The sequence below is a fragment of the Mastigoproctus giganteus genome, chromosome 1, assembly GCF_048544385.1.
Source record: "Mastigoproctus giganteus isolate SK-2022 chromosome 1, ASM4854438v1, whole genome shotgun sequence".
Taxonomy (NCBI): domain Eukaryota; kingdom Metazoa; phylum Arthropoda; class Arachnida; order Uropygi; family Thelyphonidae; genus Mastigoproctus; species Mastigoproctus giganteus.
In genome coordinates this window covers 146,740,897-146,759,586 of record NC_143575.1, presented here as the reverse complement: position 1 = coordinate 146,759,586, position 18,690 = coordinate 146,740,897, and the positions used below count along the sequence as shown (strand labels likewise).

Sequence of the window (18,690 nt, the reverse complement as noted above, 5' to 3'; positions counted from 1 at the left end):
ACAACATAAATGGATTTTTCATCATGATAATTAATCTTACCACACAGCATGTTAAATCAGGCAATTTTTCAACCCAGAAAAATATTACAGTAGAAATACCCATACACATTCCTAGAATTAAACAACTCCTTGAAAGGATTTCTTTCATTTTGAATCTCTGGAAGGAATTCATAACAATATAACAGCAGTGGGCTTTTAGAAAACATTTCTGCGCACTGCTTTTGATCATGGAAAACAAACTGTGTTACAAATCAAGTGAAATGACACTTTAAGAAGACAGACCACACACATTAGATAGATTAATTTACTGTCGGACTTTGTAAAATCCAAATATAATAACTGGGAAAAATTATTTCTACTACTAACAAAAAATCCAGCAAAAAAATAATAACAATATTAATTACTTAAGGCATCAATAGACTTACACATAAAATATAATACAATAATGTCAGATATCAGGCAGCCGATAACAGCAAGTGCACACAATGCTGTACACAGAAGCTTGCAGAACTAAAAAGAAAAAGCAACGTTTAGCAAAAACTAAGCAGTTAAGAAAAATATGTGAAAATTAAAATCACAATAAAAAATGTACATGCTCTTTTTCCCCCATTTCCTTGCTTTAACCCAGCCATGATGGTATGGGATAAGTACCCTCTCAAGCATAAATTTATTTATTTATATATGCACATTTCTCACACACAGACCATAAATAAAGGTGAGAATATGCTAAGAGTTACAGAAAACACAAAACAGTAATAATCAATACAAAACTAGAATTAAAATATATACAAAAAGGATAATATTAAAATTAAAATTGTAAATGCAAGCACTTATCAGGTTCTGCACCACCAGTAACTCTTCTATTTGTGCGAAGAGTAGTGTGGGAACTGAACCTTGAATTCTGTTCAAAGTTACTTACCTTTCCACTCCAAGTTGTTTTTGAAAGATTTCTTATTGCTTTCACATAAATAACACACCTGTATAATATATGAAGTTCTGGATCCATTTTAAGATTTGGAAAGTGTTAGTTAATGTGTCTTGTTTATCGTTACGCACTAAATAACAGTGTATTTGCCAATGAACGTAGGCTCCATTAAATTCCCAAATCTTATACTAAATAACAATTACCAAAGTGGATCTGAAACTTAATCCTATGTAATATACTATTTTCGCTCTTGTCTTGCTGTACTGCTGGCATTATTTTATTCTCAACTCTCATTCTAATTTATTTAGATGGTTATTACACACACACACACACACACACACACACACACACACTTAAAATTTTTTTTTAAGTATTTGTACTTATAAGCAGAAATGTGTGCACGCGCGCACGCGCACACACACACACACACATTTGAAATTTCATCTGATTAATGGTCTTTTCAACTAGAAAATGGACAACCAAATTATTTATTAGATTCATGTCTATATTTTGTCTAAAAATTTTTTTTTTTATGTAAGTGTAAAAAACAATTTTTAAATATTCAAAAATAAAGTCAGATACAAAGTATTTCAATCCATTTAGAAAAGATAATATATTTGAGGGTTTTTTTTTTTTTGTAAAACCAGTGAAAGAAAAGTGGCATCTGTCAGTTGCAGGGCTGGGGAGTAGGAGTAAGGGGTTTTTTCAGGAGTAGGATAACAAAATATTTGTTACTCCTTATTCCTGTTATTATATTGTACATTCAAACACCAAAAAACAATATTATATTGCACTGTCTAATTTAAATTTTAATCTTTTGTTTTAAGTAATATGAATTTGTAAGCCTGTTAAAGTTAATTTTGAGATAAACTACATAATTTAATTAGTCTAAAATGGAACAAAAAGAAAGCTGAAGTATTTGAATACTTTGAATTATCTCAAGAAAAAAATGTCTTCATATGTCAATTGATGAATGGAAATAAGCCATGCAATTCAGAAATCAGTGCAGGGAAAGGAAAAGGAGGCTATGCACCCACCAGGTCATCCAATTTAAAACACCATTTAGAGCACTTGCATCCAAAACAATTCAAGCTTATGGAAGAAAAGGAAAGCAACAAAAAGTCATCAAGTTCTAGCACAGGTTGTAAAGTAGAAGGAAAAAAATATTCTAACAAAGTACTTTGAGACCTAAAAAATTACTATAGCAATGACCGCTGCAAAATCAAAGGGTGTATTATTGAACTTGTTGTAAAGAATGGACTACCACTTAGTGTATTCTCTTCTCCAGGTTTTACTGGATTGAGTGGTGAAATGGCAGCCAAACAGAGTATCTTTGGAACGACATAATATTAGGAAAATAATATTAGAGGAAGCTAACAATCAAAAAAATTTGTTGAAGGAGATGCTAAAGGGAAAGTATATTCATCTGAAGATGGATACACGCACCCGTCAACGGGTAAATTATTTTGGAATAAGTGTCCAGTTTGTGAAAATAAAGAAACGATAATACATACTTTAGCACTTAAAGATACCAAAGCGCAACATACAAGCGAACAGGTTTGCAAATTGATTGAAAATGTGCTCAAAGATTTTGGAATTAAGAAGGAAAATATCTTGGCAATAGTTACAGACAATGCATCGAACATGATAAAAACTGTTGAGAAGCTTAATGAGGAAAAGACAGATTTTGAATCAGGAGAAAGCTGTGTGTACAGTGACTTAGATGAAGATGAGTACATAGACAAGACCTTGGATGCTATTGCAAACAATTTCATTGCTTTCACTTTCCCCAACGTCAACATACAACATATGAGGTGTGGTGTGCATACTTTACAGCTCGCAATCTGTGATGGTCTGAAAAGAGCTCATGCAGCTAATCTCATAAGTTGCGCCAGGTTTCTGTAGCTGCTCGATCTCCCAAGATTGATGCTATTCTGAAGAGGTGCTGGGGAAAAGGAGCTCTAATTGATCAAGCTACTAGATGGGGCAGTGATTATTTAATGATCAAACGTCTTTTGGAATTAAAGCCTCTATTTATTGATACGGCAAATCCTGAAATAACTTTATCTGATCATGAATGGGAAGAAGTTGAGCAGCTTGAAAGATTACTTCGCCACCCATATAATGCGACTTTAAAGTTCCAAGAGTCTTACTTAACACCTGGATCATTCTACACAGAATGGAAAAGTCTAATAGTCTAATCTTCAAGTTTTCCCAAATTGGTGGTCTCATTGCTGATGGAATCAAACAGTCTATGGAGCGCAGAGAAACTAATTTAATAGAAAATGATATCTTATTAGCAGCAATTTGTTGATCCAAATTACAGAATTTTGCTATCAGAGGATCAGGTAGCCAGAGGAAAAGCTGCACTACTTGATTTAAGTGAAAAAATAACAGGATTAAAGCAAGAAGATTATGTGGCCTCCCCTTGGCTTGACAAATCACCTTCTTCTAGTTCAAAATTTGATGAATGTGATTTTGAAAAACAGCTTGATCACCAAGAAAAAATAAAAGACGCATTCAAACTAGTAATACAAATACCAACAAATGAGAAGCTGCAGCACTGGAAGCAACCAGTTCTGCTTTCATTTCTATCAAGCTTTAACTTTAGTGGAGAAAGTAGGTCATACATCAAAGTTACAGGTGATAGATGCAATAAAAACATACCCACTAATAGTTCAAGATGCAGCCTTTTGCATTACTGCTCTACCACATACCCAAGTCAGTGTTGAAAGGCTGTTTTCAGCACTCAAAATAATAAAATACAATTTACGTGCTTCGATGAAAGAAGATTTGATTGAGTCCATACTGTTTTTGAGAACTAACTCAATCTAAAAGACAATGTATAGTTTAGTTTTTACTAGTTTTTTGCTCTTTTTGTATTAAATAAAATTAAAAATTAGCGTATTAGTATTGAAAAAATAATGTTTGTATCAAATATATATTTTGTAATTTCAAATTTGTATTAAATAAAAAAAAATATAGCTACAGCCATTTGAATTCTGAATAGTGATTACCATATAATCATAATGTAATCAGAATTCCAAAAAGTAGCCTGATGAGTCATGCGGCAATGATGAAATATTTTTTATAGAGGAGTATAATAGGAGTAGGAGTAACATTAAGAAAAAAATATCTTACTCCGGAGTAGTACAAGGAGTAACCCCAAAATCACCACTACTCCCCAGCCCAGGTCAGGTGCCACTTTCACTGTTTTTACACATTGTTTTTGCAACAATTTGCAAAAACAGTGATGAATGCAATATTTTGGTAGCCTATATAATACTGAATAAAACTGAGTTTTTTCAGTATTATATAGGTTAACAAAATATATTTTGCATTAAATGTATGGAAACATTTAGAGACCACTTCTATTAAATACAATAAACTCAATCTCTAAAATTTTAAACTGCCATTACATTTCCTCCCAATAAAAGATCAATATGACACATTAAATACTTATTTTTATGAAGTAGAGAGGAGCCATATATAAGACTGATAAGGATAACAGCAGCAAAAATTATCCTTATATATTAAATGAAGATCATAATACAGGTATTAATTTATTCTAAAGTAGGAAACTTAATTCCATGTTTATGTACAAACTATAGTTTACAGGTAATAAAATATTGGGGGGGGGGGGGGTTTCCCTACACTAGACACACACCTGTATAATACAGTGGTACCTCGACATACGAGTTTAATTCGTTCCGTAACCTTGCTCGTATCTCAAAGCAATTTTCCCCACTGAAATTAATTGAAATGCCATTAATCCGTTCCAGATCTCAAAAAACCACCTCAGTTGTTTTTGTTAAGTGTTTTTGAATAAGAAAAATGTACTGTATTTACAAGAAGAAACATTTATTTATAAATAACAAATACATATTCTATAGAAACATAATAAAAGAAAAGGTGAAGTGCTTACGGAAGCGTATCATTTTCGTCATTGGTCTTCACTTTTTTTGTCACGCTTTGCTCATTTTCACCTGCAGATCGTTTAAAAAAAAAAACTGTCCAAGGAGGTTTGTTTCTTCCTCCCTTTCAGGATATTGCGGAAATGTGTTAGGCAAGTTTCGTTGAACAACTCCGATGCACAACCAGTTGCAACTTTTTTGGGGTGATTTTTATCCACGAACTCTACAACTTTCTCCCACATTCCCAAGATCTCCTTTATATTTCTTGTAGAGATAACCTTCTCCATCTCTGGCTCCTCTTCAAAACTAATTTTTTGTTGAACCACCATATGCTGCTGCGAATGTAGATCGTGTAACTCCTCGGTTGTCAACTCCTGAGTCTGTTCCTCGACAAGTTCGTTCACATCTCTCTCATCCACCTCCAGACCCATGGATTTTCCCAGAGAAACAATCTCCTCTACCACTGACACTTCGGGTTCCAATCCTTAAAAGCCCTTTCAGCTACAGCCTCAGGCCACAGCTTCTTCCATGCAGATATTAAGGTCCTCGTAACACCCAGCCAGGCCTGATCAATAATTCTTAGGCATATCACGATGTTAAAGTGGCCCTTCCAGAACTCTCAAAGGGTAAGGTTTGTGTTCTCTGTCACTTCAAAGCAGCGCCGAAAAATGTGCTTGGTGTACAACTTCTTAAAATTAGAAATCACCTGCTGATCCATGGGCTGCAGGATAGGAGTGGTGTTGGGTGGTAGGTAGAGAACCTTTATAAACTTTAACTCTTCGAGTAAATCATCTTCGAGATTTGTTGGGTGAGCAGGGGCATTGTCGAGGACGAGAAGGACTTGCATGGGTAGGTTGTTTCCTGTAGATATTTTTTTAACAGGAGGGCCAAACACCAGGTTTATCCACTCCACATAAACTTGTAGTTTTTATTTTAAAATCTTATGTGACTTAAAGGCTCGGGGATTTTCCGAATGGTATACTAGCAGAGGCTTGATTTTGCAGTCGCCACTCGCATTGGCGCAAAGTGCTAGAGTTAATCTATCCTTCATGGGTTTGTGACCTGGCATCGTCTTCTCCTCTGCTGTTATGTAAGTCCTATTCAGCATCCTTTTCCAGAAAAGCCCTGTCTCGTCACAGTTGAAGACTTGCTGAGGGATGTATCCTTTGGCTTCTATCAGTTCGGAAAACGTTTTGATGTAAACCTCAGCTGCCTTCACATCTGAACTTGCTGCCTCACCATGCCTGACGACGGAGTGAATGCCGGTCCTTTTCCTAAAGTTGTCAAACCAGCCCCGACTAGCTTTAAACGAGTCTTCCGATTCCTCATTTGTGGAAGTGTGTGGGATCTGCTTCAGCAAATCACCGTAAATCGCTCGTGCCTTCTCACATGATACTTTGTGTTAAGAATCCTCCTTGAAGCTGCTTCTCTGTCACCCACACCATCAGTAGTTTCTCCATTTTCTCATGGAGAGAGGTCCGGAGCTTAGAAATTATTGTAACACCCTTGGCTCTGGCGTTATACCCTTTATCAACTTCTGTTTAAGCACAGTACATATCATTGATGTGCTACGCCCGTACATCCTCGCCAAGTCAATTACTTGCACACCTTGCTCATGTTTTTCTATGATTTCACGCTTTAATTCAATAGACATCTTCTTCAGACCCATGGTTATAAAAATAAATTTGATAATGTTTTGTAAATGTACAAAAAGCAAAAAACACGAACCCAACTTATCAAAAATGCTACGAAAACGAGGGAAACAAGCACACAGACTGAGGTCTAGTCTGAGGTGGGAGAAACTGTTAGACGTTGCACACGACCCCAATATGCGGGGCGCATGTTGGGGTCGTGTGCAGCGGTGTAGTGTGCGATTCCTCGTATCTCAAATCTTGCTCTATCTCAAAGCAAAATATCGCTCGCTCGGTGGCTCGTATCTCAAAACACTCGTATATTGGGGCACTCGTATATCGAGGTACCACCGTATATGAAGTTCTGGATCCATTTAAAGATTTGGAAAGTGTTAGTTAATGTGTCTTGTTTATCGTTACGCACTAAATAACAGTGTGCATTTGCCAATGAACATAGGCTCCATTAAATTTCCAAATCTTATACTAAATAACAATTACCAAAGTGGATCTGAAACTTAATCCTATGTAATATAGTAAATTGAGCATGACAAGCTTTCCCAGTATTTGACACAAACTATAACATAAAAAAGTGTTCCAGAATGACCACAGTTTACAATTAGTAATTTTGATAATGAATACAATTATTACAGTATTTCACAGTCACATGATCAATTCAAATATGTGCTAGTGTTTACTTACTTCAGCAGTCAGAAATTTTGCTATATACACAAACTGTCAAGATTTTGTTTCCTTCAAGCAAACAATGAATTACATGAACAAAAGTAAACTTGGTTATCAATAGGGTTGCCAGACATCCTTTGTTTCAAAGGACAATTCTTTATTTTAACCAAACTGTCCTTGTCCTTTATTGAAATGAGAAAGGATGCAATTTGCCCTTTATTCTCATTTTTCCATGCCTCGTAATGGCAGTGGAGGATTTCCGCACAGGCATAGGAGGCTTACGCTTCTGATCCCACATGCACAAGACCCCCTAAACCAAAAAAAAATTAGTTTAATTTCAAAGCTTTAACAGGGGATATGTTAAAAACCCCATCAAATGCAAAATCAATCACTGAGAAATGAATCATAAAGAGATAATCTTAACCTACACTAGCCTCTCTGGCTCATATATGTAGTTTCATGAACTTAACTTCATACTTCTCGATGAAATTATAATTTTTTTTGACAAAGCATAAAAACTTGCACCTTTGTGGCCATGATCTAATTTTCACGAAAATCATGCAACTGGTAGATAATTAATAAAAATCATAGGTATCGGAAGAATCACTTTTTTATAGTATGGAATTCAATGGCTTTGTTTGTTTTTCCTATAACTTTACAAAGAAACATTTATCTGTTTCATTTATACAGTTATAGGCACCTACATATTTCATGTTATATACAAACATATTTTATTTTTTAGCCATCAAAAATGGAATCCCCCAAAAAAAAGAGGCTTTGTTCTAATAACAAAAATTAGGAGAAAGAATACAAATGGCTAACTTCAACAAATGATCCTCGTGAGGTGTCTCCTATGCAGATATGTATTTAAAGTTGGTTATATGGGCATCTTAGCAGTTTCTCAGCTTTAATGGTTGTTTTACAGAGGCAGAAACTCTGGGGAGTACAATCTATTCATAGAAACTTCAGCAACTGTACATCCATCATGTTCTATAATTGAACAAGGATAGGATGTATATTTTCCCTCATTTTTCATATTTAATCTCAAATAACCTTGGAACTGGTGGCCTGAGTAATGGAAGATGTGAAATGGATTAAAGATTCCTTCTCACTCTGAGCATAAGATGCTTTAATGAGGTGTGTGCACATTTGAAAACTTTAGATTATCTATGTTAGGGCGTTAATGAAATATCTCCCATGTCTGCTTGTTTTATGCATGTGCATTATTCATTCCACCATGGTTTTGGAAATACTGGAACTGAGTGGATATCTTTGGGAATGCAACTGCTACTTGGACAGTACTTTGTGATGTACTTAACTGCATCACTGAATGGCTCCTGGCTGACTGTAGTGGATGTGTTAGACATTTCCAGATATTTAAAGGCATTTCAGCCAGCCTGATCAACCTTTCATTCGTGAAATAGCTGCTGGATGACATCACACAGGGTGGATATCACAGGGAAGCAACTGCTTCCACACAGATTTTCCTTGACTTTCCATGTGCACACAGGAAGGAGAGAAATCAAGTAGACAAAGCTGAATAGCAGTAAATGAACAGGCTGACATGAGGAACAAATACTGACCCCCACATTTATATATCAAATATCTTCACTTTTCTCTACATGAAATTTGAGAACAGTAGTACAGCAAGCTTAGTAAAATCTGACACTTTACAATCTTTAAAATCTGGCACATTTTACAAAACAATCAACATTTTCAACATTGGTTTCAACCAATGTTTCATGAGACACTACCTGTGAACTAGAACTGTGCCTCAAACATTTCCAGGAACACACACACAAATAATGACAGTTAGAAAAATTATAAAAATAAATATAAAAAAAAAATTTAATGAAATTATTTTTAATTGGATTTAATTGAATTTCTAAATTATTCGGAGACTTTTGGCTACAATTTTAGTCTTGTTACTATTTCTTTCCCCTCCCCGTTGATTTAACTCATGTTAATTTAACTATTATGTTTAAATTTTTGCTTAACAGTTTTGCCATACTACTGGCATGTGTTTTGATTTTAATTTTAAACTTAATATCGGTTATGCATTGGGCATCATGTGGAGAATTGTGCATTTTATTGCCTCTAATGATAGCTTTATATTTATTTTCTTTATTTTTATAATTTTTCTAAGTATGTCATTATTCAAATATATGTACTGTATTTTCCGGCTTATAAGACATGGTTTTTTTTGCGAAGAAGTACCCGGAAAATCACCCCGCGTCTTATATGGTCAATGTCAGATTAGGCCTAACGACTACCGCAATGCATTTTCGATGATGCAGTGCTGGTAAACTGAGTTCTGAAAACTTCCCTTCGAAATTCATACCAATTTTACTTAAGATTTATCAGTTGAAATATATTTTTAACAATTATCAGTGGTTACAATCTATGGCAACAATACAAAGGGTACTAGGAAAGTTTTGCAATACAGCTTTGTTTATTTAATTTTTTCAAAGTAATTTCCTCTACATTCAATACACCTCTCCCTCCTACGAAACCAATCTTTAAACCAGTTCTGCCATGTTTCACTAGGGAGTAAAGCACACTCGTCCCAAGCCCGTAGAAGGTCCTCATCACTGGAAAACCGCCTCCCTTTTAGCTTCATTTTCACATGCGGGAACAGTGCAAAGTCGCAGGGAGCAAGGTCTGGACTGTAGGGAGGGTGATCGAGAAGTTTCAGTCCTGTCGTGGTCAAATATTCGGTGCAGGCTTTGGCGCGGTGAACTGGAGCATTTTCGTGATGGAGGTACCAGGTGTCCATTCTTGACTTTGGCCGCAGGTTCTTCATAGATCCAATGACTTTAGGCAGGCATTGTTCAGTATACCACTTAGCTGTGACTGTCTTCTGCGTGTCCAAAACGACACGTTCCACAATTCCACTCGATTTGAAAAATACAGCTATCATTTTCTTCTTTACAGATCGGGATTTTCTGACAATTACGGGTGTGTCATCATCATCAAAGACCCAAACTTTGTTTTGAGCCTTGGTCGGCAGATCATAATAGTACAGCCAAGTCTTGTCACCTGTCACGATGTTGTTCACATACCGAGATTGTCCCTTATCAAACTTTTTTAACATCTCCTGGACCAAGTCACACGTCGTGTCATCTGCTCTTCAGTCAGTTGATGCGGCACCCAGAGAGAACAAAGTTTCTTCACGTGCAAATGATCTTGCAGAATCGAATGAATTGCTGGTGCATTTAGGCCCAAAGTATCCTCTATCTGTTGGTAGGTCACTCGCCTGTTTTCGTCAAGCATTTTCCTCACAGCAGTAACGTTTTCCTCCATAACTGACGTTCGTGGCCTTCCCGGCCTCTCAGAATCCTCCAGAGTGAAATTTCCCCTTTGGAATTCTCTATACCACCTGAATACCGTTGTACGATGTGGACAATCATCATCTAGTGCAAGAGTCAGTTCTTCTAAGCACTGGTCTATGGTTAAATCACGCACGAAATTATACTGCAAAACTGTCCTTATCTCATTTCGTGACCACGATGCCATCGCAAGCACTTTACACTCTCACTACTAATGAATAACTGAGCCCATCGACTTGGCGCGGCGGCTACTATGCACGTATGAACATGTCTCAACATGCAGCAACAAGCAGCTTCCTGTGATTCATTGTTGCGTCATATTGCAAAACTTTCCTAGTACCCTTTGTACATACCAGTAATCTTTTTTTTTTGGAAAAGATGTTGAAATCTGCATGATATGAATCTCACAATCAGATGTTAGTAAAAACTTGTTTCATTTTCCCGTGTTTGCTTCCTCTATAATATGATCTCGCGCTTTTATGGTATGGCAGGCTAATTAGACTGGATCGGGATTTTTCAATTCCAACCGTCTTTTACAAAGAGAAAGTGACGCCCGTATTTGTCTTAGGGTGAGTAAGAATTTCTGTTACGTTACTTCTGTCAGCTTTTTTCAGAAACAAACATTTCATTATTGGTTGAACATTTACCCAAGCGTATACCATTATTTTGAGAAAAATATATTACTGTATTTAAATTTCATTATTATTATTTTCTTTATCAATAATTTTTATATAAATTTTTATTTACATCAGTCGGTAAAAGATTGCTTCTTAGTTTCACTGTAAACAGCATTGAAGGATAATAGAAGGGTTATTATTTTTTTCCAAAATATGAGGCCAAAACTAGGGTGCGTCTTGTATGCCCGTGTGTCTTATAAGCCGGAAAATACGGTATATCAGGTGGTGTGGTAGTGGTGGGTTTGATGTGTTAATGCTGCACCTATACCGCCATCTATATCTTTTTACTTTTCTGCCTATATAAGCTGGTTAAGCTTACATTGTATCAGTGGTGTGGCTCTGCTCTGGAGTGCTAGTCTGTTCTAGTTTATTTTTTGCTGCATAAGGACCACAGCTATTCAAATCCTCTGCAATGGTGGTTTGATCGGAGAATGGAGGGGTGGTTTGGTCCTTCGATTTGCAATGATTTGTCTAGCGATTGAAATGCAGCAATTCAATGACCACTATTGGCCCTGTGGTCCTCTGTCGATATGGGGCATAATAGCCGGTCTTTTTTTTTTTTGTTTTATTTTCTTAGTTTTAGTCTCTATCGGTGATATTTTGCGTAGGGGTGCCGCTAAATTTTATATAAACTGGCTGTAATTTTAAATGGAATTATTTTTAATTCAATTTTTAAATTATTCAGAGATTTTCGGTTACAATTTTAGTCTTGTTACTTTTGCTTTCCCCTCCCCGTTGATTTAACTATTATGTTTAAATTTTTGCTCAACAGTTTTACCATACTACTGGCATGTTTTGATTTTAATCTTAATATCGGTTATATATATATATATATATATATATATATATATAAATCTTCAGCCATTGTGGATCCATTGCAGGATGAAGGCTTCCTCAACATGTTTCCAGCAACTGCAGTCTTGTGCTTTCTACTGTCATTGTACACTAGCAAATGTCACAATTTCATTGATTCACCTCATCTTTTCTTGTTTCATCTTTTCATTGATTCACCTCATTGGTCTTTTTCTTGGGCATTCCAAGTCAAGCAGTATCAATTCCAAAATTTGCTTTGTTCATGTATCATCAGTTCTTGATATGTGACCTGCCCATTTCCATTTTATGTGCTTTGTTCTTTTAATGATGTTACAGACCTTGGGTTTTTTCTGTCTCTTTTGGTTATGTTCAAAATTGGGTGCGCCATACCTTCTGCATGAACCTGTCCTTGTAAAGCTTTGGTATTTGGTGTCCATATTTCACAACTATATGTTAGGAGGATAGATGCATTTGGGTGCATTATCAGTTGATCTCACTTAAGGGAATTTAAAAATTGAATAAAACCACTATACTCACCTATAAAAGCAAAATCGCTTTATTCTTGACAGTATTCACATCTTTAAGTAGGTCCCAAGTGAATATATTATGACCACTGCTGCCTAGTGGTTCCTTTACCTGGATCTTATTAATGCATGAATAATCACTGCTGATAATCAGATCAAGAGTATTACTTCCTATCTGCCTCTCTAACATGCTGCTGCTGTAGAAAACAATCATCCAATAAATTCACAAGTTTTGCTAGTGTGTGGTGAACAATCCAGAAATTCCATTTAATATTCATAAAGTTAAAATCTCCCAATATAAAACAATCTGATTTATTGACTCAATATTCATCAGTCATTTGCCCTACAACACACTCAATCTAATTTTCATTTTCCCAGTACTTATGTGACATCAAACTGACTTAAAATAGCCAGCCAAATATGTGAAATTGTTTCTAAGTGCTTCTCAACTAAGAACATACCGCCACCATTCTGTACACATTGTACATATTCAGCATCCCTAACGTGTGAGTGACACTGTCTCATAACTTTCAATGTTGGCATTTGGTGACCTCACCAGTACTGTTTATTTGGTTTTTAGGAGAATTAGCAACTAAGGCCATATTTCTCTGGGGATATGCGGTGGTCATTCCCTGACCTTCCCGCATCCTCTGTATTTGGTGAGCACGGGCTTGAACCCCGGTCTAATCAAGAAGCTTGTGCTACGCACTGCTGCTCCTGCCCACGGAGGCGCCTCACCAATACTTCAAACTCAACAAATGCATTATACTCCTAATATACATGCACATGTTTCTGCTCTTAGTAACCCAAATGCAAACCATGCATTTGCTTATTCCATGAAGGAAGTCCCCTAGCAGGTCTTGTAATTATCAAGATTTTGTTTTCCAAGCTGCTGCACGGCCCAGTAGAAACAGTGCAATAATTCTTATGTTACATTAGTCCATTCTAAAGGATAACCATTAATATTACATTTAATAACTGAGAGGAAAGTGGAGGAGAAATTGTTGAGAATAAACAAAAAAAGGCACCCGGGTGGATGGGATCTATCCAGTTATGTTAAAGGAGGTAGCAAAGGAAGTAAGCAAACCCTTAGCCATAATTACGAGAGCTTCCTTGGACTCAGGGGAGGTACCCACAGACTGGAGATGTGCAAATGTGACCCCAATTCACAAAGGAGGATCAAAGGCTGACACAAGTAATTTTAGACCTGGGTTTAACTTCTGTTCCAGGAAAATTAATGGAGACACTGCTTAAAGAAGCACTGCAGAATCATCTAGACAAGACTTCAGTTATAGCTCGAACACAGCATGGTTTTGTTAAGGGGAAGTCTTGCCTGACCAATTTGATTGGATACTATGATGCAGTCACAAAAGAACTGGATGCAGGAAATAACTTTGATATTATATATTTGGATCTTAGAAAGGCTTTTGATACTGTTGCCCATGGAAGACTGCTGCACAAATTGGAGCAGTGTGGCATTGGAGGCAAATTGCTGCTATGGATAAAGGGATGGTTGAGGGGAAGTGGACAGAGTGGTAATCAATGGACACTGCTCATCGTGGAGTAATGTTATTAGTGGAGTTCCTCAGGGTTCAGTGTTGGGGTCCACTGTTTTCTGTATTTATAAATTATATTGATGATGGTATATCAAGCTTAATGTCCAAGTTTACAGATGATACAGAGGTTGGCAGGGTTGTTAAGGAGACTACTGATGTTATGCTGCTGCTGCAACAGGATCTGGAAAGGTTGAGCAGATGGGCTGAGAGGTGGCAAATGAAGTTTAACATTGACAAATGTAAAGTACTACATAAGGGAAACAGTAACCCCAGAGCAACGTATCAACTCTGTGGTACTATACTGATGGTGGTAGAGAACGAAAAGGACCTGGGGGTAATTGTGCAGCCAGATATGAAGTTCCCTGAGCGGTGCAGACAGGCTGCAAGAGTAGCTCATGGTGTCTTGTCAATGATATACAGGAATTTTTCTAGCAGGGATAAGGAGGTGGTTGTTGTTATTATTTAGTTTTTAGGAGCATTAGCAACTAAGGCCATATTGCTCCAGGAATATGCGGTGGTCATTTCCTGACCTTTCCGCATCCTCCGTATTTGGTGGTCACGGGCTCGAACCCAGATAAGGAGGTGATTATTCCCTTGTATAAGGCAATGGTCAGGCCACACCTTGAGTACTGTATACAGGTCTGGAGGCCTCATTTCAAGAAGGATGTAGAGCTACTGGAACGAGTACAGAGAAGGGCAACAAGATTAGTGAATGGAACAAGGGGTTGCTCTTATGAAGAAAGGCTTAAGTTTTGCAAATTACAGTGTCTAGAGACTAGGCACCGGCAAGGTGATCTGATTGAGGTGTATAAAGCCTTGAATGCTTTGGGAATGCTCAATGCTGATGGGATTCTTCCTCTTGCTCAGAATAATCACCTGAGAGGGCATAAATTCAAATTGAGGAAAGACAGATGTAGGATAGATGCGTGGAAATTTGCCTTTAGCCAACGGGTAGTTGGTTGGTGGAACAGACTTCCATTCCTTGTTATGGAAGTTGATAGCCTAAATAAATTTAAGGCTCAGCCGGACAGGTATTTTGAACGAACGGAGGAGTGAAATGGGAGTTTTTTTTTTTTGGCTGATGCTGCATAAGCTTGCTTTCTTGCATCATATGCCTCTTCTAATTTGGTAATGCTAACCCTTTGCTTCCTACGCTGCAGCCACTCTGGTCCATCTAAGGATTTCTTCTGTGATTCCAATGTTCCAGGTTATACAGTAAGCTATCATGCAGGACCAAGTCAAATGCTTTGTCAAAATCCAAGTAAACAATATTGAAATTATTTCCTACATCTAGCACAGAAGTGACTATCAAAGTAACTAACAAAGATGATTAGATTATTTTCCCTTTATTAAACCCAGCTATATTTCCTTCAGAATTCCATTTCTATCTAAATGATCTTATACTGCACTCATCATTCCTTTCATGATTTTCTCCTACCAGTGACCTATAAAAACACTATACAGACTGTTTGGTAAGTAGTTTCCCACTTCACTCTTAGAATTGCATTTACATATTGGCAATACACTGGCACTTCTCCAATCTAAAGGAATTCTCATGAGTCCGGAGATGTCCTTATAATTAACCTTAATGGTTCCATGCACTTCTGCTGCCGCCCTCAATATTACTGTGTATACAAGAGCAGTCAATAAGTATTTACCCTCACCTAAATATATTTGAATTAGGGGTGTGTGTGAGAGAGAGAGAGAGAGAGAGAGAGAGAGAGAGAGCGCGCACGCACACACGCAATCTCATAGTTTTAATGTATATTTATTTGGTTTTCTAGATCATTCGTTCTGAACTAGTCATGAATACAGCAAGAGATGGTATATGCTGGAGGAGGAGGTTGAGGTCAAATCTTTTATAAAATTTCTCCATTTGCAAGGCAAAGAAGCAAAACAAATCCATAAGGAGATGAAGCTCTATATGAGGTTTGCCAATCATGTGAGACTGAAAAATTGAGATAGTGCTTTGTCCAGGTGTGGGCAAAGCACTGTGCACAATAACCCAAGAGAAGGAAGACCCATTTTAGCCATAGACCTTGCCATTGTGACTAAAGCAGAATAGCTATTCCTTGAAGACATGTGTCACTACAAATTTTATAATAAGTGAAATAAACATCAGCCATGGGTCTGTTTCTACCATAATGCTAGTTCCTGGATGTCTAAGTTGTCAAAGATTGCTGACACCACGTTCTGCACAACTGAAGTTTTGCAGGGAGAATGTTAATGCCTTTTTTTTTTTTTTTTTGGCCTAATTGTGATCATGGATGTGATGATGTATGCTTCAAATCTGTTATCTTCAGACTTTTTCCTCTGTGCTGAGATGAAGAAATCATTACGGAAATGAAGATTTAGGACTGAGGAGGATGTAAAAAAAAAAAAAAAAAAAAGCTTTTCCACAGATGGGAAAATTGTTTATTATAGACTATACAAAGTGAAGGCTGAGATTACCAGCCAATTTTCAAATCCCTAAGTAAAATATTTCTAGGTGAGGATAAATATTATTGACCCCCCCCCATATGCTATCAACCCAATGGAATTGACTTTAGGCATGAAAGTTCTTCTAATAATCTGCAATTTTAATATCGCTAATTTCATTCTTCCTGGCTTCACTCACTATGAAGGATCTTTTGTCTGTAAATATCAATGCAAAGTACCTGTTCAATTCATCTGCAAAATCAGCTGGATTAATTAGAACAATCTAGTCTTATTATTTTCATTTTATTTATTTATTTACAATCCTTTATTTCATTATTTATAATTTTTAGTTTTATTGTGAATTTCTACTATAATCCTGGTGCCTAAGTTTTGTAAATTCTTCTTTCTGAAAACAGAATTGTCCAAAAATACATTCAGGGAACATTCAGAGCACTGAACATATGAAAAAAAAAAAACATATAGAAGAATTATAAATGGTATGTGCCCATACATAAAAACATTAACATCTCTAGCAATCAATCTACAATTAAAACAGAAAAGGCAAACTGTTAGAAGACACCAATAAATATCATTCATATGCAATTAAGCTCATTTTTAACAATAAAAAATACTAACTGCTAGTGAAGAAACATAAGAAAATTTAATTTTTGAAAATAACACTATCAGTTGTAAACATAGTAAGCAGAAATTAAATAATATCAACTTTCACTAAAGTAAAAGCATTAATGCAAACATTTCCTAACTTTTCTAAAATTTATAAAAATTAATTTAACTGAATTACAAACACATTTGTGGTCTCTTTGTCGAAGTTCCCAAATCAGTGTGCTGTTCCCATAAACACTCTGCCACACTTGGCATACATATTGGTGTAGAGTAGGATGTCTACGAAGCCTAAAAGAATAAAAAAATGGGTGGCTTTTAAGGTTACATTCAGAAGATATCTAATATCTAATTTAATAAATACTCAAGTACCATAAGAATTAATATTAGATTAGCCAAGAGCTAAAAAATAAAAAAAATTAAAAAAATTCAAACACAGTGTGTTATGTCATTAAAAAAACCTTGCATCCTCACCAATGATAACAGAAAGCTGCAAGTTCTTACATATCAAGGCCATCATCAACATGCTGCTGCTAGCCCACTTCATTTATTTATTCGTATATATACAGACCTCTCACACAGACCCTAAATAACTGAGGATGCCGAGCATTACAGATTCAATACAAAAAACAGTAATAATCAAAACAAAACTTAGTTTAGAAATGGAAGATTTACCTCTATGATGTCTTGTAGAACGCTTCAGTGCCGATACTCTCCATGTTTGAATAATTATACAAATAGATTAAATGTATTCCGCTCCCTCGTAGACAAGATCAGTGATCCAATGCACCCCAGAATCAAAGAACCGTAGACCCAAATCCCAACCCCAAAATACATTGAATCACCGCCCCAATCTTTGAGAGAAAGAATATAATATGTCCGTATTTTAAAAACAATTTAAATGCTCCGAGACCAAATAAATACATAGAACACATACTCTTAATACTTTAAAAACTAATATTAAAACAAAAAAAATTAAGAATTCTATAAAACATTAAGAGACTGAAGAATTTTGTACTTCCCTGAAGCGGACGGGGCTTTTCAACCAGGGTCATGATCACAGGAAAGTGAAACTGTGGGTACTGCAGGAGAATTTTATAGCACGGAGATTATTTGCAATCCTGGCACATACGTGTGAAGTACCATGAATCTAATATGGGGTAGGGGTGATGTACATTGACTGAATTTTGATCTAATTTAATTTCAAGTGTCTCCGAAATTAAGAGTTTGGTGTAATTATGTTGGATGCTGAGAATTTTTGCTTCATTGAATAGAAAGGTGTGGCCTTCACTGATCGCATGGAATGCGAGTTCCAAAGCCGAGGAGCAGGATGAGAGGACAGACGTTGAATGTTGTCTCATTTTCGTGTACGAGTGAATCCCTGGTATGAGGAGTTGCAATCCTTGCAAGACACATTGTAGTATCATCAACCTCGCCCTGAGATCTCATTCTATCAAGCAGCAATATCTGCATCAAGTCAAACACATCTGTAATAAATTAAGAAAATCCCTTTCCCCGAACAATTGGTCAACCTTAAAAACCACTATAAATTTTCGTCATGAAGCACTTGCTTTGGAAATTAAAGACCGCCACAGAAATAA

At 36.4% G+C, this 18,690-nt stretch overlaps 1 protein-coding gene across 6 annotated transcripts in view; it reads right to left on the bottom strand.

The window, feature by feature from the left end:
* The window catches only part of LOC150091181 (uncharacterized), a 210,898-nt gene that overhangs the window by 81,372 nt on the left and 110,836 nt on the right, over window positions 1–18,690 (bottom strand). For all 6 annotated transcript variants that reach the window (XM_090382576.1, XM_090382584.1, XM_090382593.1 and 3 more), the window contains 2 exons: window positions 17,275–17,380; window positions 426–510 (listed from right to left, as the gene is read on the bottom strand). In XM_090382576.1, coding sequence (XP_090238702.1) covers window positions 426–510; window positions 17,275–17,380 — 191 coding nt within the window. The remainder of the gene's footprint in view (window positions 1–425; window positions 511–17,274; window positions 17,381–18,690) is intronic.